Source organism: Salvia hispanica, chromosome 5 (genome assembly GCF_029641045.1).
Source record: "Salvia hispanica isolate PSC_SH4W2 chromosome 5, Shi_PSC_v1, whole genome shotgun sequence".
Taxonomy (NCBI): Eukaryota; Viridiplantae; Streptophyta; class Magnoliopsida; order Lamiales; family Lamiaceae; genus Salvia; species Salvia hispanica.
The window spans coordinates 34,569,928-34,589,940 of record NC_142696.1 but is presented as its reverse complement, the minus strand read 5'-3'; the positions used below and the strand labels follow the sequence as shown (position 1 = coordinate 34,589,940).

General features: G+C 36.8%; 2 protein-coding genes across 2 annotated transcripts; one reads left to right on the top strand and one right to left on the bottom strand.

Annotated features, from left to right (window-relative positions):
• Nucleotides 1-9,733: 9,733 nt before the first annotated feature.
• LOC125186927 (uncharacterized) lies at nucleotides 9,734-11,315 on the top strand. The gene is made up of 3 exons (XM_048083415.2): nucleotides 9,734-10,139; nucleotides 10,513-10,698; nucleotides 10,927-11,315. Exons 1-3 carry the CDS (start codon nucleotides 9,738-9,740, stop codon nucleotides 11,206-11,208), a joined length of 870 nt encoding a protein of 289 aa, XP_047939372.1. The 5' UTR covers nucleotides 9,734-9,737; the 3' UTR covers nucleotides 11,209-11,315.
• A 5,676-nt stretch (nucleotides 11,316-16,991) lies between these two features.
• Nucleotides 16,992-20,013, bottom strand: LOC125186303 (proline-rich receptor-like protein kinase PERK1). The gene is made up of 8 exons (XM_048082653.2): nucleotides 19,308-20,013; nucleotides 18,647-19,156; nucleotides 18,493-18,579; nucleotides 18,304-18,374; nucleotides 18,119-18,195; nucleotides 17,821-17,968; nucleotides 17,565-17,726; nucleotides 16,992-17,483 (listed from the first exon to the last, which is right to left on the bottom strand). The coding sequence occupies exons 1-8, from the start codon at nucleotides 19,822-19,824 to the stop codon at nucleotides 17,208-17,210; spliced, it is 1,848 nt and encodes a 615-aa protein (XP_047938610.1). The 5' UTR covers nucleotides 19,825-20,013; the 3' UTR covers nucleotides 16,992-17,207.

Sequence of the window (20,013 nt, the reverse complement as noted above, 5' to 3'; positions counted from 1 at the left end):
CAATCTTAATCAATAATTTTTCCAATTGATCCGCTGTTTGAGTTGATTTGTTGCTTCGCTATCTGGTTTGCAGAATTGTTTCAAGTTTCTGTTGACTCGTTCCCTTGAAGCAATACTAATTGTGCTGCCTTTTCTTGTCTATTTCTCGTACTGCTTTGGATTTTGAGAAGCGTTAAGGCAGCTATATCATTCTAATCAATTTGTTTTTGCATTTCTTTTTAATTCTCTTCTTTTAGAGACCACTAGTGTACCACCTGATCGCACGTATCATAATTTACTTTATAATAATTCAATTATGATACTTTATAATAATTCAATATCTACACTGTACAAAACAACAAATGAATATATATGAAACAACAATTAGATATAACAAATTTAGTAAAAAATTGAAAATAATTCAACCTGTGTCATTGATTTTAGTTAATAACTGAAATTAATTCTGCTATAATGTGTATATTTAGAATAGATATTTTAAAATTTCAATTAGAATTAAATATTATAAATAACCTTCACATAAGTACTTATGATTATGATAATCAACCAATGGTGACAAAATGAAAATGTAGTTTAATTTATACATTTTCAATAAATTTATTGTACACAAACTTATTAGTAAGATATTAGGAAATTATAATTATATTTATGAAATACACTATACACTTCACTTGGTTTGACTTCGTCGAAGTTTCAACCTTTGCAAATTTTTATTGATATTTTAGTTCTTACATTAATATTATATAAAAAAATTATATTAACTTAAATTAAAATACATTAAATATATTAAAATAATATTTGAACAGAAATTAAAGTATATAGATATAAAGATATCACAATTACATAAATCATACCACAACCTATTTTGTTTAAATATCACAAAATTTTATGAATTGTTTGATTTTGCAGGTCAATTAACTAACAAACACTAATTAATAAGTATTATTCAATAAATTTTAAATACAATATCGAATAAATAAAATCTATTAAGATGAATTAAGTAAACAAAGCCCTATGTAATTTAAATATCGGCAAATCCAGTAACATTAAACAAATAAAGAATTAAATAAGTTAGTTTACATGAATTAAAAATAACCCATTAAACAAATAAAATTTAAATTAATGCTTTACTCATTAATAAAAGCCCAATTCAGAGTAATATAGCTATTTTGATAAAATTGTTTTAAAGTTGATTAGATCATTATACAACAACGGTTAAACAATGCCCCATTTAAGCTTCTCTATGAGCAGGATATAGGATCAAACTCGACTGTTTCATTTTTTCCAAATAAACACTATTATCTACCCTCCCCATTCTCTTTATTTTAAACACACTAAGCTTTAAAGCATCTCCAATGCCGACTAGCCAACCGGCTTATCTCCAATGCCGGCTAGCCAACCGGCTTGCCGAACCATTGCAGCAGGCGAGCCCGAAATCGGCGAAAAAAGCGGCGTGGGCTAGCTGATCGCGTGGCGCTGGCCGATGCGCTGACCGCCATTGTGGCGTGCCGATCGGCCAACGCTATTTTTTAATTTTTTTTAATTGGTGAAAAACTATATAAACGCGATTTTCTCTATCTCTATATTTCTGTACAAGAGCAACATCTAGTGATGGACAACAACTAGCCCAATACAAAATTAAGACATAAAATAGAAACATGTCATAGTGTTCGGCTAGCGGCAAACTAGAACGGATTCAAGGCATACTAACATTTTTTAATGTATTTTTTAAATAAATTAGTGAGGAGTAGAGTGGGGCGGTGGCTCGTGTGTGGAAGCCCGATTTTTTTTTATTGTGTAATTTTTTTGATTTTTAGTTAATGTACTTTTTTTTATTTAAATAAAATTAATGAATTTTCCCGTATATGTCTGGTAAATTTAATTCCGTAATTTAATCGTAATTTTAATTCCGTAAATGTAGTATATTTTGAATTATTTTTATTGCGGCTGGCATATGGCGGACCTAAATCTGATGTGGCAGGTGGATTTTTAGTGCTGCTGACGTGGCAGGGAGAAAGAGTGGCTGACCTATTTGCATTGGAGATGCTCTTAGAGCATCCACAATAAGAATAGACCAACCACTCTTTCTCCCTGCCACGTCAGCAGCAAAAAAAATCCACCTGCCACGTCAGCATTTACTCAAATAGGCCAGCCGCAATAAAAATAATTCAAAAACAACTATATTTACGCAATTAAATTTACGAGACATATACCGGAAAATTCATTCATTTCATTAAAAAAAAAAGGTACATAGATAAAAAAAAAATACATAATTTTTTTTTAAAAAAAAAGGGCTTCCACACACGAGCCCCGCCACTCTCTACTCCTCATCGTCGCCGCCGCCACCAGGGGTATCTGAGCCCGCGTCTTAACCCCCCACCAGTGCCCTCGAGGCGTCCAAATCCACCCGCATGTTCTCGAGCATCGAGTAGAGAAACATCTTCTCTGTGGGGTTGGTTGCGGCCTTCCACTCTTGGAAGACCGCGAACATCCGTTCCTCCGTTTTTGCACGCGAGAATAAGGTGTACGCGCGTGGGAGGGCGGGTGCCGAGATGACCTCCTGGGGCGATAGGGGGGATCCTCCCCACGCTGCCCGTTGCGCCCGCCTTTGGCCAACCGGGCGAGGGCGACGAGTAGAGGATGGAGGGGACGGAAACTCCTCAGCATCCGGGGGAGGTCGTGGGATCCGCCGCTGCTGCCGCTGTAGTTGCAATAGTTCAGCCTCTGCTTCTTCGGCCACCCAGCGTCGCACCCCGCCCGGAATTTCTCGGAGTCTTTCAGCAACACATAGCATTTCCAGAAGGTGAACTCCTTATACTTCCCCGGCAAGGGGAACTGACTCTCCGCTATCCTCCAGGCGTCCTCCTCATTCTGCCCACTAGTCAGCTGGCGGAGGGCGTTGGCGTACAACCCCGAAAATCGGCCGACCGCAGCCCTGATCCGTTTCCACCCCTTCTGGCACTCCTCCCCGCTGTAGTCCTTCCCGTGCGGGCAGTTCCTCCTACAGGTTGCTCTAATCTTCGCCCACATGTTGACGACCCGCTGGTTGTTCGCAACCAGCGGATCGTCGCAAACCAACAACCACCCCTTGGCCACGCCAGTGTACTCATCCTCCGTCCACTTCCTCCGCGTGGGGGTGTCGTCAACAGCGGGCTGCGACGACTCGCCGACCACCTTGCCCTTCCCCTTGGCCTTCTTCTTCTTCTTCTTCTTCTTCTTCTTCTTCGGCGCGGCCCGACCCGCTGGAACGGGAGTGTCCGGCTCACCGAGATCGATCCCCATATCATGCAATGACAAAAAGTCATCGCCAGTGAACTGCGTCTCCACTTGGGTCGACGTATGAGACGAAGCCATCAAAAAATCAAGAGAGGGACGATAGACCGTGCCCCCCCCCGGTGGCCCCTGCATCCCGGGCTGCATCCCTCCCTGCCACATCATCCCCATCATCTGCTGCATCATCTGTTGTTACATCTGGGGCATACCTCCCCACCCCGGCGCTGCCTGCACCCCGCCCGACATCCGCCCTGGTTCCCCACTTGCATCCCCCCCGATCGGCACGCCACAATGGCGGCCAGCGCACGCGAATCGGCTAGCCCACGCTGATTTTCTCGCCGATTCTCGGCTGGCCGGTTGCAGTAGTTCGGCTAGCCGACCGGCTAGCGACGCGAATCGGCTAGCCGCTATTGTGGATGCTCTTAGAACTTCAGAATTTGAGTGCAATATTATAGAAGTTAAAAGTACGGAAAAATGTTCCTTGAATCATAATGCCAGGTGCGGGAAAAAAAAGTAACAATAACAGTTTTTGATAAGTAACTATAAACCAAATAAAATAAGAAATGACAAAATACATACCATACTTGACACGTTTTTTATGTCCAAACCCGAAGACAACGTAGCTAACTTTGATGACTCATGAAGTAAGGAAGGTGAACTCTTTGGTTTCAAAAAGAGCACAAAATTAGGAACCCTATTGGGAAAAAAATTGCTGGAAATTTAAAATGTAATTGGAGAAGGTAATGTGGAAGTGAGCAATAAACTTACATTTTTATAGACAAAATATATGAAGAAGCTATTCGAATTATTGTCAAAACAGTTCTGAATAATGTGGCAGTTACAAATTTATAATCAGTGTTATGCCCTGCTCCTCGACCACCCCTCCAGTCCTTCATTGAAGGACCATCAACTGTCTTCAGTGGACATAAACAAAGAGAACTAAGATCACGCAGGGCTATAGATAAGGATAATTATGAGCGAAAGTGATATTTCAAAATCTGCAGGGAAGCAGCTACTGGCATAACACATACCCGTTGTTGCATGGACAGTTGTCATCAGAGCCTCTACAATGCCAAACTCTTCGTTAACTACCTGCAAAATTAGCAAACTGTTAGAGAATAGTAGATGGGGAATGTTTGCATGCCACGAGATTGAAAAGAAGCTGCTATGAAAAACTCATACAAACTAAAGGATAATCTACAATAGAAAATGTAACATCCTAAAAATGATCTTAGACAAAATTCATTATTTTAATGGGAAAATCGGACAGAAATAGTAAATAATTATAATCCATAATTATTATAAGATTATTATGTGATGAGAATTGAGATTTTGAATTAGTATATAAGTTATATTGTGTAGATATAATAATGGATTTAGTTATCATTTATGTATGAGAAATTGTAGCATTGGAATTAATATAAAGGAAATTTTGAAGAATAGAAGAAATTAGATAAATGGTGGGTATATGTTTAATTAGAGGCTTATAATTAAAGAATTGCATATGAATTAGTTTAACCTTGCTCTTCTCAATCAAAGTGGCGTGTGATGTGGAGAAAATAAGCTCCAACTTGCAAACTTAATCTAGATTAGTCTAGAGAATTATGGCTAAAGTGTTGAGTGTGCTACAGATTAGTCGGCATTGGAGAGTATTGGTCAATGTTTCTTCTTGTCCGTCTCAGCGCTGCATCCTTGGTGGGTCACTGATCTCTGTTTGCGATATAGATCTTTTGAATTATTAGTTGTGGCATGTTAGGACTAAACTATATAACTAAATAACTTGGCTGTGATTGTAAATATTAATGATTTAATTATTTGTTTCTGAGTGATTCAGAAATATGAAATCTTAAATTTTCAAACTTGATGGCGCCTCTTTTGTGACATCACCTATTCGGCCGGCATTGGGTCGGCAGATGGTTGGTTAGGAGATGTTACAAGATTGGTATCAGAGCCTAGGTTTAGGCGTTCCTAGGCTTCTGGTTGGGGCAAACTTAGTTTAGACACATGCCACATAGGATGTTGAGTCATTTTCGATGTCAGTGACTCGATGCAGCTGCTACTCTGTGTTAGTATAGATGTTTGTCAAACGGGTATCTGACATATGATGTAGTCTAGATTGCCAAAGTACGGGATAGAAATTCCCTTGTGATCGAGAAAGTGGTTATATGGGATTGGCCACCCCATATAGCTCTAATCTCGGTAGCGTCATATCGAGTGAAAGATTACAAAGCTTTACGAATGATGAGTTTAGAAATGGTCGCTAGAGACAAATTTTGTTTGTTATCTATAGATGTGTTGGTTTATGGATAAGAAGGTGATAATGTATGTGATTCGTGTACATGTTGTGTTTAGAGGAAATGTTACGCAATATAGGGTGTGAAGGGTGGAAATGAGACACGATAGGTGGTGTGATGGAAGAAATTGATATGTGATATATAGTGTGATGAGGATACACGATATGTGGTGTGATGGAAAATATTAATATGTGAAATGTGGTTATACTGATTGATATTTGGTGAGATTAATTTTTTTTTTAATAATAATAATTATAATAATAATAAATATGGTATTTGGCATATATGATTGCAAATTGCGGAAATGATATTTGGGTTTTGTTGTAAATTGTTGATGTATTTGGATATTTTGGTTAGGGAATGTATTAGTTGCGTTACTGCCTGATTTTTATCAGGAATTAATATGATTTCAATAATAATACAAATAAGGTAACAATAGTTATAAGAAGCGATAAATGGGAATAAATGTGGTAAAAATAAAGTCACTGTGAACTAAAATGATCAGATATGATTAAAGGAAATGTATATAAATATCATGTAAAGAAATAACAAAGATGAGATAACTGAAATTAAAGAGGTAATACGTGAAAAAAAGGGGACCAATAAAGGATAACAATAATGTTGTTATGTAATTTTTGTATGTGATTCTGTTACTGTTATTTGGAATGAAGGTGAATGTTTGCATGCCACGAGATTGAAAAGAAGCTGCTATGAAAAACTTATACAAACTAAAGGATAATCTACAATAGAAAATGTAACATCCTAAAAATGATCCTAAACGAAATTCATTATTTCAATGGGAAAATCGGACAGAAATAGTAAATAATTATAATCCATAATGATTATAAGATTATTATGTGATGAGAATTGAGATTTTGAATTAGTATATAAGTTATATTGTGTAGATCTAATAATGGATTTAGTTATCATTTATGTATGAGAAATTGTAGCATTGGAATTAATATAAAGGATATTTTGAAGAATAGAAGAAATTAGATAAATGGTGGGTATATGTTTAATTAGAGGCTTATAATTAAAGAATTGCATATGAATTAGTTTAACCTTGCTCTTCTCAATCAAAGTGGCGTGTGATGTGGAGAAAATAAGCTCCAACTTGCAAACTTAATCTAGATTAGTCTAGAGAATTTTGGCTAAAGTGTTGAGTGTGCTACAGGTTAGTCGGTATTAGAGAGTATCAGTCAATGTTTCTTCTTGTCCGTCTCAGCGCTGCATCCTTGGTGGGTCACTGGTCTCTGTTTGCGATATAAATCTTTTGAATTATTAGTTGTGGCATGTTAGAACTAAACTATATAACTAAATAATTTGGCTGTGATTGTAAATATTAATTATTTGATTATTTGTTTCTGAGTGATCCAGAAATATGAAATCTTAAATTTTCAAACTTGATGGCGCCTCTTTTGTGACATCACCTATTCGGCCGGCATTGGGTCGACAGATGGTTGGTTAGGAGGTGTTACAGAAAAGAACTTGGATTTCTTAAGAACCTTGGCAAGAGGAGCAAGGCAATTGGTGGTGCAGCTAGCATTGGAAACAACATCCATGTTTGGTTTGTAACTATTTTCATTTTCACCAACGACAAACATAGGAGCATCTGCTGAAGGAGCTGAGATCACAACTTTCTTAGCACCACCCTACACAACAACTTTTAATTAGAAGTGCATAATATGAAAAGGGGGATGTTAAGAATCTTACTGGACCTACTGGTACTAACCTTCTTGTGTCCATTTTTACAAAGAACAACAAATTATGTTAATAATGGCAGTTACAAAAATAGGTCGTGTACAATTTGCACATACAAATGTGGCGGTTACAACCCACTCACTCCACTCTTAGTTTGAGAGGCCACACAAACGGGAGATTAATATTTACCACTATAATTCAATAAAAAAATAATTTTATTTAAATAACCTAATATCTTTTAAAATGATATTTCCCTAAATATCCCAAAACTCTCCTTTTATATATATCGTATAGATTACATTACTTCTTAAAAAAATCATTTGTTGTGTAATATAGAATTACCAATAAAAGCAAATATTTAAAGTGATTTAACAAAAGAACTAAATTTACACTGCAAGCCCAACATAACAACACACCTTCTAAACATACCAGGTTCCTTGTTTGTAAAAATTATCGACTTAAATTCACCACTACACGGCTACTTAAATGGTAAGGTATCATGATTTGATTTGTGTTTTGGATCAATAAAGGTTAACAGTATTGCCACTCTTTGTACGAAGTAGAAAAATTCCTACAAAACATATTTCTTCACATTTAGGTTTATATTAAAACTATATTAAAAATCTATTTAGACTTTCATGTAACGAAGAGAAATGAAATTCCAGAGAGACTAAAACTTACTCCCTTTCTTTTATAGTAATAAAGACGTTTTTTTTTTTTTTTGCACGGAGATTAATAAATATTGTGTTAAGAGAGAATAAAATGGAAAGTGTAAAAGGTAGAGAAATTAAGAGAGAAAAAAATAAGAGTTATATAAGTTAAGTTAAGAGAGAATAAAATGAAAAATGGAAAAGATAGAGAGATGAAGAGAGAAAAAAGTAAGAGAGAGTAAAGATGAAGAGAGAAAAAAGTAAGAGAGAGTAAAGTAGGTGAGAAAAATATGTTAATTTTTACTTAAAATGGAAATGACTCTATTACTGTGGAACGTATCAAAATAGCAAAATGACTCTATTACTATGGAACGGAGGGAGTATATGTTGTTGATCGTTAAAAATGTACTATTTTAATTAAAAATTTGAAAATCAATTAGAAGAGTATAATATACTAGGTTTGTGTTAAAATGACAAACTCAAGGTAAATTTAATATCCAATTTTCTTGGTTTGCAATATCTAATACGCTAGAGTGCAATTTTTGCCAGTCTGTAATATCCAATATGCCAGACTGCAATTTTTGTCAGTCTGCAATATCCAATACGCCAGACTGCAATTTTTGCTCGTCTGCAATATCCAATATGCCAGACTGCTAGCGTTTATACTATTGTTGTGTAGTGTTTATAATATTGAGGTGAGATGTGATCAAATGAAAACTCTAAATATTGTACACACTCAAAACTATGATCTGGACAATTGAAAAATGTCAACAGATCACAAACAAGCATCAACGGAAAAATGTCAATAGAATTTCAACGGTAGTCAATGATTGATGCTGTATTGATATTAAAATCTTGAAATTTTACACTGTTGATATTGTGTTGAAACTGTGTTGAAGCTGTGTTGAGGAGTTTTAAGTTTGTACAATATATAAGTTTGCATTTTATGACTACCCATATTGAGGTTTGTTATTTTAACGCACCTCTAATATACTATCCTGCTGTTCCCAAATACTCCGTTTTCCCTCCAATTTTTTTTTCCTTTTTTTTAATCTCAAAATTTGTTTTCACACCCTAAAAAATTCTCTCAGACTGAACTTTCTCTCTTATTTCCATTTTCAATTCAAGTATAGGCCATCAATGCAGAAATAGCTTGGTAGATTGTGTTAACGGAGCAATGTTGAAAAGAGTATTACGACAATCTTGCCGATCCTCCTCCTCTGTGCACGATGAACTCGACTGCCGATGTTATAATCTACTACATCACATTGTGATTGGGAGAATCCTGCTCAAAAGACTTGTTTGGAATAATTTACTTTTATTGCTTACAATGAATTGTAAATTTAGGATTTTAATTAAGTAATATTTGATTTTTTAAATAATTGTCATTTTTAGGATTCGAATACAATGTTTAATTTAAATTATTGATTGGTAAAAAAGATAAGAAAAAAATGAAATAGTAAAACTTATGAATTATTAAATGAAGAGATGGTGGAATGATGGATAATCGTCGGTTGTTATCTCTTGAGTAAGAAATAGGGTAAAAAAGTGATGTGAATAAATAAGGGGAAAAAAGAATGATGGAGAGACACATTGTGAATGCTCTAAACATGATAAAATTCTATGCACATTAATTTGACAAGCTAATCAATAAACCCACCGTCGATGTAGCATCAACCGTGACCAGTTCATGCAATTTTGTCGCAAAATAGTAGTAACTAAATAAATAAATACACCAAGGCAAGCATGCATATATAGAACCAAGTGACCATTTCTCCTGTGGTTAGATCTTGATATTTGTGATCGGGTTTTGGAAGGAAAGATGATGCACGCGACGTCCGAATCGGACATGACGAGCGTCCGGCCGTCGTCGGCGTCTCCGAGGGGCTACTACGTGCAGAGCCCCTCGCGAGACTCCCACGACGACATTGACAAGTGCTCCTCTTCCAACGACCGTAGCACGTTGGACTCGCCCACCGCTCCAAGGCATTCTCTCACCTCCTCCTCCTCCACCACCGCCGCCAGCCGCCGCAGGTGGAACAAGCACTACTGCAACGTGGTGTCGGAGGAGGGCGCCTTTCATGACGATTACTATGGGGAGAAAGCCTATGCCAGGCAGTGCAATTGCCTCATTCTTGGCATCTCATTTCTCCTATTCTTTTCAATGATTTGGTTGGGTTTCTTTGGGGTTACCAGGAATTATAAATCTCAAATCACCATCAAGGTATCCCTCTTTTTTTAACTATACACTCGTCCCAATTTGCTATTTTGATTTTCCATTTTACGAAGGGGCTCTTACACTCCAGTACATTCTTACATCCATTAATATTTTTCACCACTTTCTTTTACATTTCTTAAAATCCAGACCGAATCAAAGTGGGGCTTATATCGTAGACGGGGGAGTATATAACAAGGGCGATTCATCGAGAATGTACTAGAAACAAAACATATCAGTTTCTGATATTAAGTTAGGAACTAACTGAGATTCATAAATTAACAAATTAATATTGAGTCAGAACTGATATTTTGTTTATGATATTAACTGATATATATTTGCAAACTGATTTTATACTCCATGTTTGTTGTAATGGTGACAGAGCTTAAAGGTTACAAAATTTTATTTTGGAGAAGGATCAGACCACACAGGTGTTCCAACAACGTTGATCACAGTCAACTGTTCAGCTAATTTGGTGATTTACAATCCTGCTACATTTTTTGGAATTGATGTCACTTCCCACACTGCTCGTCTCAAATTCTTAGATGTCACCGTTGCAACCGGCCAGGTATTTAATTTATTATTATTGATAAATAAACAAATAAAAAATAATTGAATAATCAAAGATATCCTAGTTAATTTCTTACTAAAAAATTGCATCCAAAACAAAGACATCTGCTATTTTTGAGCAGTTAGAAACAAATTAGAAAATTAAAAATAAGTCTGAAAAAAATAATACTAAAATACAAAATATGTGGAATACTAGACATTATAATTAGATGAGATTGATTATCAGCTGAAGAAATACTACCAGCCAAGAAAGAGCACAAGGATGATGCGAGTGGAGCTGGTGGGGAGAGATGTTCCTCTGTACGGGGCGGGGATGGTGCTGGCCGACTCCAACAGGGAAGCCGGAATTCGATTTAAGCTCGAGTTCAGTATTCAGTCCAAGGGACGCCATCTTGGCAAGTTGGTCAAGACTTTGCACACAACTCATTTATCATGCTCCCCTCTTATCACTTCAAAGCTCCTCACCAAACAGATCTTATTTTCCCACGGCGCTTGCAAATACTTGTAATAACACCATTTTCAATCTCTTTACCTTCCAATTTCACTAGGCCAGCTAGCAAATTTGTATGTCTTTTTTTTCGTTTCAGTATTAGGCATTATTATATGAATATGAGAGTGAAATAAAAGCATAATTTTTCTTTTTTAGTTTTAGTTTGTCCGGTTTGTTTGTTGATATTTTTGACAAACACACGATTATAGAATATTTCCTTCAAGAACTAACTTTGTGAGTGAATAAAAAGTTATAAATTAACACAGTGCATGAGAATTTATACTTAGCAAAAAGGAATTAATAGATGTGTGTAGGGATCAGATCACTCGGGATTCACTAATTACCGGGACCTCTTTTATTGATTGATCTCTGAGATGGCTAATCTCAGAAGTTACAAGCCAAGCACAAAGGTTGCTACAAGATTACAAGTAATCTAGAACACTGAGATATCTAACTATTACATATATAAGCCCTAATTGGAACCCTAACTATTTCCAGATTTCTACCAATCTGGAATCCAAGTCCTTGCCCAATTAGTACATGCACACTAAGTAGATAGATCAGTAAACCAACACAAGATCCTTTCGGATCTAAGTAATAGCAAGAAACAACAACTAAGACAGAATAGTAAGGATATGGTTCAGGTCACAACAGTGACTACACTAGGCCAAGGACCTCCTCACACACTTCTACCACAAGTCACAAGGGAGAAACCGTCGAATGCAGGTTAGAACCCCTAGCCACACCAATTGCCACACCAACTGTCAGAACACCTCGCAATCACCAGAAACCCACAAGATCCTCACAAGTTCTCACTTCTTGAACGCTAGACTTCACCAGATTCAAACCCTAAGTAAGAATCCTTCCAACACTCTAATGGAAACCGAGAAAGTCTCCAAACTCAAGATCTAAACCTATAGAACCCACTAAAACAAGGATCGATCGGTGTAAACCAAAGATCTGAGGAGTTCATCGGCGAAGTCGCCCTGAAAACAAGAGAGAGAAAGAAGAGAGAAGGCAGAGAGAGTTCTGGAGTGAGAGAGAGAGATTAACAGAATAGGGTAAGTGAGAGGTCGGCCTCTCACTTAACAAACACAGCTCAAGATCAACGGCCTCAAAGCAGGATCCGGGTGAGAGCTCCACGTGGCAAGCATCGGTGTGATCAAGGTAAGTAATGGGTCAAGCCGGATTGGGCTTCCCTTACACAATATTGGGCTCCAGTATTTAATCAATTGGGACTAGCCCAAAACCAATTAAATACAAAGGTCCAACTAAAACTAGACCACAAATATTCAACAATGTGGACACAATGTTTAACAAGCCTTACATTAAAAGTAGATAAGAAGCATATGGTTGTTGTTGACAATCGACCAAGATAGAACAATCACACAAAAAATTAAAAGAAACTCTAGTTTCAAGAAACCTTATATCAAGTCCGACTTCAAAAACGACTATTCTCACTATTTATAAGTTGATGTCCTTGCCGTCAATGCCTTGAACTGCATCAGTTGTGCCCTAACCTAACATTGGCAAAATGAGGGTTTTTGCGGCTGCTCACTCGTCATATCAATTGCGTCGGGAAGATCTCTTCAAAAGTGCAATAAAGATACAAGAATTAGTTAGGACAATATAATATGCTAGGAGATAATAATCTATAGCATACACACATTAAGATTCATCTAATATATGCCACAAAACAAGTTTACTAATAAATCTAAAATGTCAAGATCTAGGTAAATTGCATCATTAATTCACCTTCCGTTTCTGCAACCGTCAAATTGAGTTGTGAATCACAACTAAAGATGATTTAAATTGGAATTGGTGGGTTTCTTATTAATAGAGACGTCTATTTTGGCACTTGGATTAAGGAAGATAGATGTGTGTAGATCAGATTTATTTAATAGTGTGCATCAGGTTTATAATGTGGTATATCAGATTTAAAATAAGGTTTTATTGTGGAGTATAAGGTTTTAGTTAATTGTGTGAATCAAGTTTACTTGTGTAATATCATGTTTTAATTATGTAATATTAGGTTTTATTGTGTAATATCATATTCGGGTTGTTATCGTGTTGTATCTAGTATCTACCATATTATACCGTGTCATTTTGTCGTGTGTGGATTGTGTTTGGGTTTGAAAGTAGCAAGATGGGTTCTTGTTTAGGGCTGAAAAATTCCTTAAGAGGCCAAGTTCGTGTAGGCCTTATTGAGCTGGGTCATTAATTCAGACTGACCCAATAACATAATACAATCCTCACGATTTGTCAACCTCTAATCAATATAAAGTGTTCAGATTTTCAATATATATGAATCCACTGTAAAAATGTATGAATATATAAATGACTTCAACCTCGTGTGGATTGTATTCAGTTAGTCGATTATCGTTTATTAATTAATAATCGAATCAATAGAGGTTGCTCAGGTTGGTTATTGATTAACCGAGAATCAAAACTTTTGGTTTTGAATTTGTTTTAGTTCGGATCAAATTAGTGTTTAGGAAAAATACTAATCAATAAATGTTTGATTATAATGGGTGAAACAAAAAAAATTGCTCTAAAGTATATACTACTACTCTACTAGAAACATTGAGTAGTGTTTATATAACTTATATTAAACCCTTCTAATTGCAAATATATTGTTCAAACCTCGGTGTTAAAACTTGTTGGTTTTTTTTAATCTCTTTCTTGCATTTGGTAAATGTGAGTTCATTAATATGTTTTTTTTTTTATAAAATAACAATCGCTCGAGCCTACAGCTGGGCGAGCTAAAGTACGATTAGCCATTTTTGTGTGGCAATCTTGTTATTTTATTCAGTCGCCAATTGCAAAGACGACCTCTCCATTATGTCATGGCTGGTAGACTATGTCTTTGTGCTTGTTTTTCTTTTCTTATGTTTCTTTGGATCCTTCTTTGCTATTTCAACACTCAATGTAGTTCTGTAATCTCGATCCTATTAGTTCTTTGTTGTTAACTTTGTGATTGTGCATTCACAACATTTGGTGACTTTGACGATCAGTTCACTCATAATTAAATTCCTATAAACCAAATGACTTAGCATCTAACATTTGAGCTACGACTTATAACATCATACGTTTCATCATCATTTGATTTTTGATACCCATCAAAACACTAATACTATAACGAAATTTTCGCAATGCAATTTCAAACCAATAATCCAATAATTTATTTTATTCCACCCATCCCTGTGAAAATTTGTCACTTATTTCCATTTTCATCCGTCCCTAAAAATTTATCACCTTTCACTTTTACTATTTTTGGCAGTAGACTTCACATTTCACTAACTCATTACCACTCACATTTTATTATAAAACTAATACTCCATCCGTCCCAATAAATATGAAACATTTGGTTTCCGGCACAGGATTTTATGCAAGTGTTGTTTTGTGAGTTAATGAAGAGAGAGTAAAGTAAGAGAAAGGGAAAAGTAGAGAGAGTGATGTTTCCATTTTAGGAAATGTTTCATTTTTAGTGGGACAACCCAAAAAGGAAAACGTTGCATTTCTAATGGGACAGAGGGAGTATATAAAAGTAGGATCCGCGTGCCAATAAATTTTTCAATCCACTTTTTATTATATTTTTTAAAATTCGTGTCAGGTCAAATGGTAACAAATTATTAGGGACGGAAGGAGTATGCTTTTACGCAATTAATTAATTGAAACATATTTCGTAGATTCCGCCCATCAACTATGAGCCCAAAGTATCCTGTGTACTAGTCCACCGAATAGCCCAATTATAGTGGCCCAATATTTAAAAATATCGGTGTATATAATAAGAGTTCCAATTTATTGACCAAAAGTGTCCCGAATCTCAACAGGATATATAATATAGTTTGATCGATCACATCCAGATTTTTACTGATTTTATTATTGAAAAACACTCTATACGCCGACGGTACAAGATACTAAGCACACCATCATTATATTTAATGTTTAAATATTATAATCAAAGTCACTAATATATTGTAATTAATGGTTGCGCTGAAGGTAAGCGCACACTTACCCAAGTTTTTGTGTTTGTTATTTCATCCAAAATTTTGATATATAAAATAAACCTATCTATGGAGTAACCTTTTTTTCCCCTTAAATTTATCAATTTAGTTATCAATATTTTCCTTCTAATCGGATATGAGATGAGTGATGACTGTTTAGTTTTTCGTTTTGAAGAATAATTGTAAACGAAGATATTAATTGATAGTACAATTAATATGAAAATATAATAAAATTAATAAAATCACTAATGAGATAATAAAAACTTTGATACATAAATCTATACTCCTATTTAATAAATAAGTAAATAATATCCATCCAATATTGGACTGATACTATTTTAATAGTAGTTTATAACATAACAGAAACAAATCTATTTAATTGTTTGCTTTGCTTTATGAACTAATCTAAAATGGGATATTACGCTTGAGTGGTTCAGATACTTCATGATTTGTTTCGATCAATTTTTTTGCATGAATTGGAGCATCATATTTCTAGAACAAATTAATGGGGTGAGTTGGTGCCTGTTGACAATAGCTAGCTTGGGTATTAGTTTGTGCTGTACACCCATGTAATTTATTTATAATTAGTATTGAGAAAGAATTATTGAAACAAACTAAAAAGAGGCACGTAATTAAATTTTCTTGACAAAATCATGGATATATAGATCTCATGGGTCTATGTCTGAGAAGCTTAGCATTAGCATCGATTTCCAATTTTAATTTTTTAGAGCTAATAAGCAATAGACGTAAAAGAGCACGTTATTATAATATGAGAAGCTCAACTCTGAAATCTGGATTTACATCTGGTCAAAAATCTTGGTTACTTACCTCTTATCAATTATTTTTATTCTTGATAATTCGCTGTTGACTTATGCAGGGACAGTAGGGTTCATGACTTTTTGAAACGGTACATATACATATTTTAATTTGCAATTGATAAATAAAAAAGAAGTAAATATTATTAAACTAACAATAACAAAATCCACATAATTAATCTTTAACTATATAAGTGAATGTGAATTAATTTTATAAATAGATAAAAGTTAACTATTTTTATGCAACGAATAAAGTACTCCCTCCGTCCCCTATTAGGAGTCACTCTTTGACCGGACACGGGTTTTAAGAAATGTAAAAAAAAGTTGGTTGAAAAAGTTAATGGAACGTGGAACCCATTTTTTATATGGGTTTTATAATAAAATGTGAGCGAATTGAGTTAGTGGAATGTGGGACCTACTTACTATTTATGGTAAAAATAAAGTGTGACTCTTAATTGAGGACGGACCGAAATGGAAAAATGTGACTCTTAATGGGGGACGGAGGGAGTATATCTTACTAGTAAATTAGGATATAATATATCTTTCTTTTACTCTTAAATATCTCATTTAACCAAATATTATAAATACGAATTTTATAAGACTAATGGAATACAAATTGTAAAAGAAATGGAGAAGCCATGTTCGAGATTGAAACAATTTGTTAGCACATGCTTTTCATCAACCAAAAGAAAACCCTCCAAATATGTGCTACGATGAGACCACCACAACCACATTTGAAAGTAACACCCAAATTCTACTAAATCAACATTATCCAAATTTCAATCCAGCCAGCTAAACATGAACTTTTTCTTTTCCATAATAAAGAATTTTGAATGACAAATATGCCTCTTCATCCAAACTCAATAATCCAGCTGGATCACAGCAAGCCAAAAATAAATAAATCAATCAAAGTGGACTTATATATGCATGAATACTATATTCCACGACTTTATTTCAATATTAAAAAAAAAAAAAAAACTTTAAACAAAGCCAAAAAATTCTTTAAAAGAATATGTATGAGCTTTTTATAACACATTATAAATACAATTTAATATTAGTAAGAAAAAAGAAGAATTTAAAAAATTAGGTATTGAAAAAGGCAAAACATGCAATCCTTGAAATCTTGCATGAACATACACGGTTGATGTTAAGGAATGTGTCAAGCACCACCACTGCTGAAACCTTCAATGTCTTTTCATCTCCTTCCAATCTCCAATTCTCTTGTTTGTTGGCCTTCACTGCTCGAGCCAGACGGGTTCAACCCGTATTCGCTTGTCGGATTGCTGTATAGGCCACTGCTTCCGTACTCCTGCGTGCCCAGCGCCATTTTCCTGAACTTCTTCATGTCCTCGTTGTATTGCGCTGCATCATAGTCTGTGCTTCCATTCGAACTGTACACAGTGCTGTGTCCAGGCGTGATCCCTTCGTTCAGATCCGACAGCGACACGTCTCCTTCCAAGGCCCTCACCACCTGTGCCACGGTTTACAAGATAGGTAAGCATATCATCTTTGTTGCTAAAAAACACAGAGATGTGAGCCGCCATCACTATACCTGGCTCATTTTCGGGCGACGCCTTGCAGAATGACGGACACAGGCAGCAGCACACGCCACCAACCGAGCCATCTCATTCCTATTATAATCACTTCCCAGCCTTCTATCGATGAGAGAATCATAGCTCCCATCATCAAGAGCGCGAGTCAATAACGGCCTCGCCTGTATCAAAATTGCTTCGTGTTAGCATCTATGCGTATGGATACGTAATGCACAGATGTCACTACAAAAGTAATTTTTGTTTGTTTCAACTCACCCAGTCGACTAAACTATCATCCATGTAAGTTTGATTTGAGTCGACAGGCCTGCGTCCAGTGATCAACTCGAGAAGCATAACACCATAAGAGAACACATCAGACTTTTCAGTTAGCTTTCCAGAGGCAGCATACTCTGGAGCCAGATACCTGTTGCACGGAAAAGTTGAACGGAGATCAGTTCAAACACAGTGCCTTGCAAAATCAGTTTGGGAGAGAGGGTTCTGAATATTTTATCTATCCATACATATAAACAAACCTTACAGTTAAACAGTAAAACAAAAGAGAAGTATTTCATACCCAAAAGTTCCCATCACTCTTGTAGAGACATGAGTATTTGCATCAGAAGTCAACTTTGCAAGACCAAAATCTGCAACCTGATATGTAAAATTACATAGCATCAGCAAAAACCCCATCTCTGAGAAAAATCCCCCTGGTAGCATTAATTTTCGAGAAAATAACAGACACGAGCTTGAAGATATTACCTTTGCTTCAAAGTTAAAATCCAGAAGAATATTAGAGGCCTTGATATCCCTATGGATGATCTTTGGATGACCTGATTAGAAAAAAAAAAAGCATTTTAAAACAAAATAGAAGAGAAGTAGTGTAACCATATTCCACCTTTTTATAATTGAAACAGGATGAACAGTATTTATGGATCTCATTATACTTACAATCCTCATGTAGATATGCAAGTCCTTTTGCTGAACCTAGAGCAATCTTCAACCTCATTGCCCAATCCATCACTGGTCTTCCCTTACCTAAAACATGTCAAAGTCATAAGGTTTCATGTATAGACAAAGTTGAAATGTCAAAGCAGCTACTAACCATGAAGGTGGAATTCCAAGGTATTGTTTGAAACAAACTCGTAGACGAGCATTCTCTGAACTCCGGTGATGCAGTATCCAACCAAAGAGACGAGATGCTTGTGATGCACTCTGCTAATGATCTCGACCTCCGCCTGGAACTCACGCTCCCCTTGTCCGCTTCCAGCCTTGAGCTGCTTAACTGCGACCTCCTTAGCATTCGGAAGGACTCCCTTATGCACGTAACCGAAGCCTCCCTGCCCAAGCAGATTGGCGTCCGAGAATCCCTGCGTTGCCATTGCCAGCTCTTCGTATGTGAATGTGCTCTTCGAGAAGCCTAAAGACATGCCAGGTGAAGGCGGCGGAAGGGGCGTTTCAGAGCCTGAGTAATTGGAACCAGAACCTCCACTGCTGCTCATGTAAGGAGAAGGTGAGAGTGGAGGCCTCGAAGCACCAACAGGCGGCATTGAAACAGCATGATGAGGAGGAGCATTGCTTTGCCAATTTTGTACTTGGCCAGCATAGTGATCAGCTGGAAAAAGAATGTAAAGATATTGAACAATTTCAGCATCAAAAATTTAAATTGAGAAAGGGGATTTTAAATTGAATCGGAATTGCAACGGGTGACAAAATCAACATTTAACCATCACTAATCAAAGAATCTGCAATTCTAAATTGATCACCTTTATAGGGAAGAGGCGGCGGAGGCACGTAATAGTCATGTTGCTGCACTCTCTTCTTCTTCTTCTTGCAGAATATAAACAGCAAGATCAGAATCACTGCCAATGCAACGCCTCCCAGAGCAATCCCAACCACCAACCCCGTCGATGACCCCGAGTCTTTCGAAGGCGGCGGCGGAGATCGACTACTAGTCGGCGGTGAGCGAGAGACGCCGCCGGAGGGCGCCGGCGGAGACGGAGGGGATCCAGATGGAACGGTCGGGGCAGGCGGCGATGGGGTGGTGATGGGCGGTGGGGGGGGGCTTGCCGGGGTTGTAGGCGTCGACGGAGGAGGAGCTGACGGTACCGGTGGCGGCGGGGAGGAGGTGGTAGGAGGCGGCGCTGAAGTTGGCGGTATCGGAGGCGGAGGCGAAGGCGAAGGTGGTGGAGGACTTGTGGGAGTGGGCGGCGGAGGTGAGGTGGCGGCGGGCGGTGGGGCGGTGGTGTTTGTCGGAGGCGAAGAGGGCGCCGGCGATGACATTTTTGGATAAACTTTATGAAATTAAGTTTGTAAATTTGCGTGGGCGGAGTTTATGTGATGGAATGTTTTGACTTTGAGAGAGGTGAGGTGAATTTTGGAGAGAGAAAGAGATTGAGAGTTGCCATTGCTTTACCCGGTGGTGCTCTGTTTTTGGTAAGTTTGAACTCTTCATAATTGGATGAATGCTGA

Bases quoted from the DNA above. Each gene is read 5' to 3' on its own strand.
- LOC125186303 (XM_048082653.2), bottom strand. From the start codon at position 19,824: ATGTCATCGCCGGCGCCCTCTTCGCCTCCGACAAACACCACCGCCCCA. The intron at 18,580-18,646 runs GTTAGTAGCTGC...GACATGTTTTAG, and splicing joins CTTGGAATTCCACCTTCATG to GTAAGGGAAGACCAGTGATG. The intron at 18,196-18,303 runs GTAATATCTTCA...TTTACATATCAG, and splicing joins ATTTTAACTTTGAAGCAAAG to GTTGCAGATTTTGGTCTTGC.
- LOC125186927 (XM_048083415.2), top strand. From the start codon at position 9,738: ATGATGCACGCGACGTCCGAATCGGACATGACGAGCGTCCGGCCGTCG. The intron at 10,140-10,512 runs GTATCCCTCTTT...TAATGGTGACAG, and splicing joins AATCTCAAATCACCATCAAG to AGCTTAAAGGTTACAAAATT. The intron at 10,699-10,926 runs GTATTTAATTTA...ATTGATTATCAG, and splicing joins TCACCGTTGCAACCGGCCAG to CTGAAGAAATACTACCAGCC.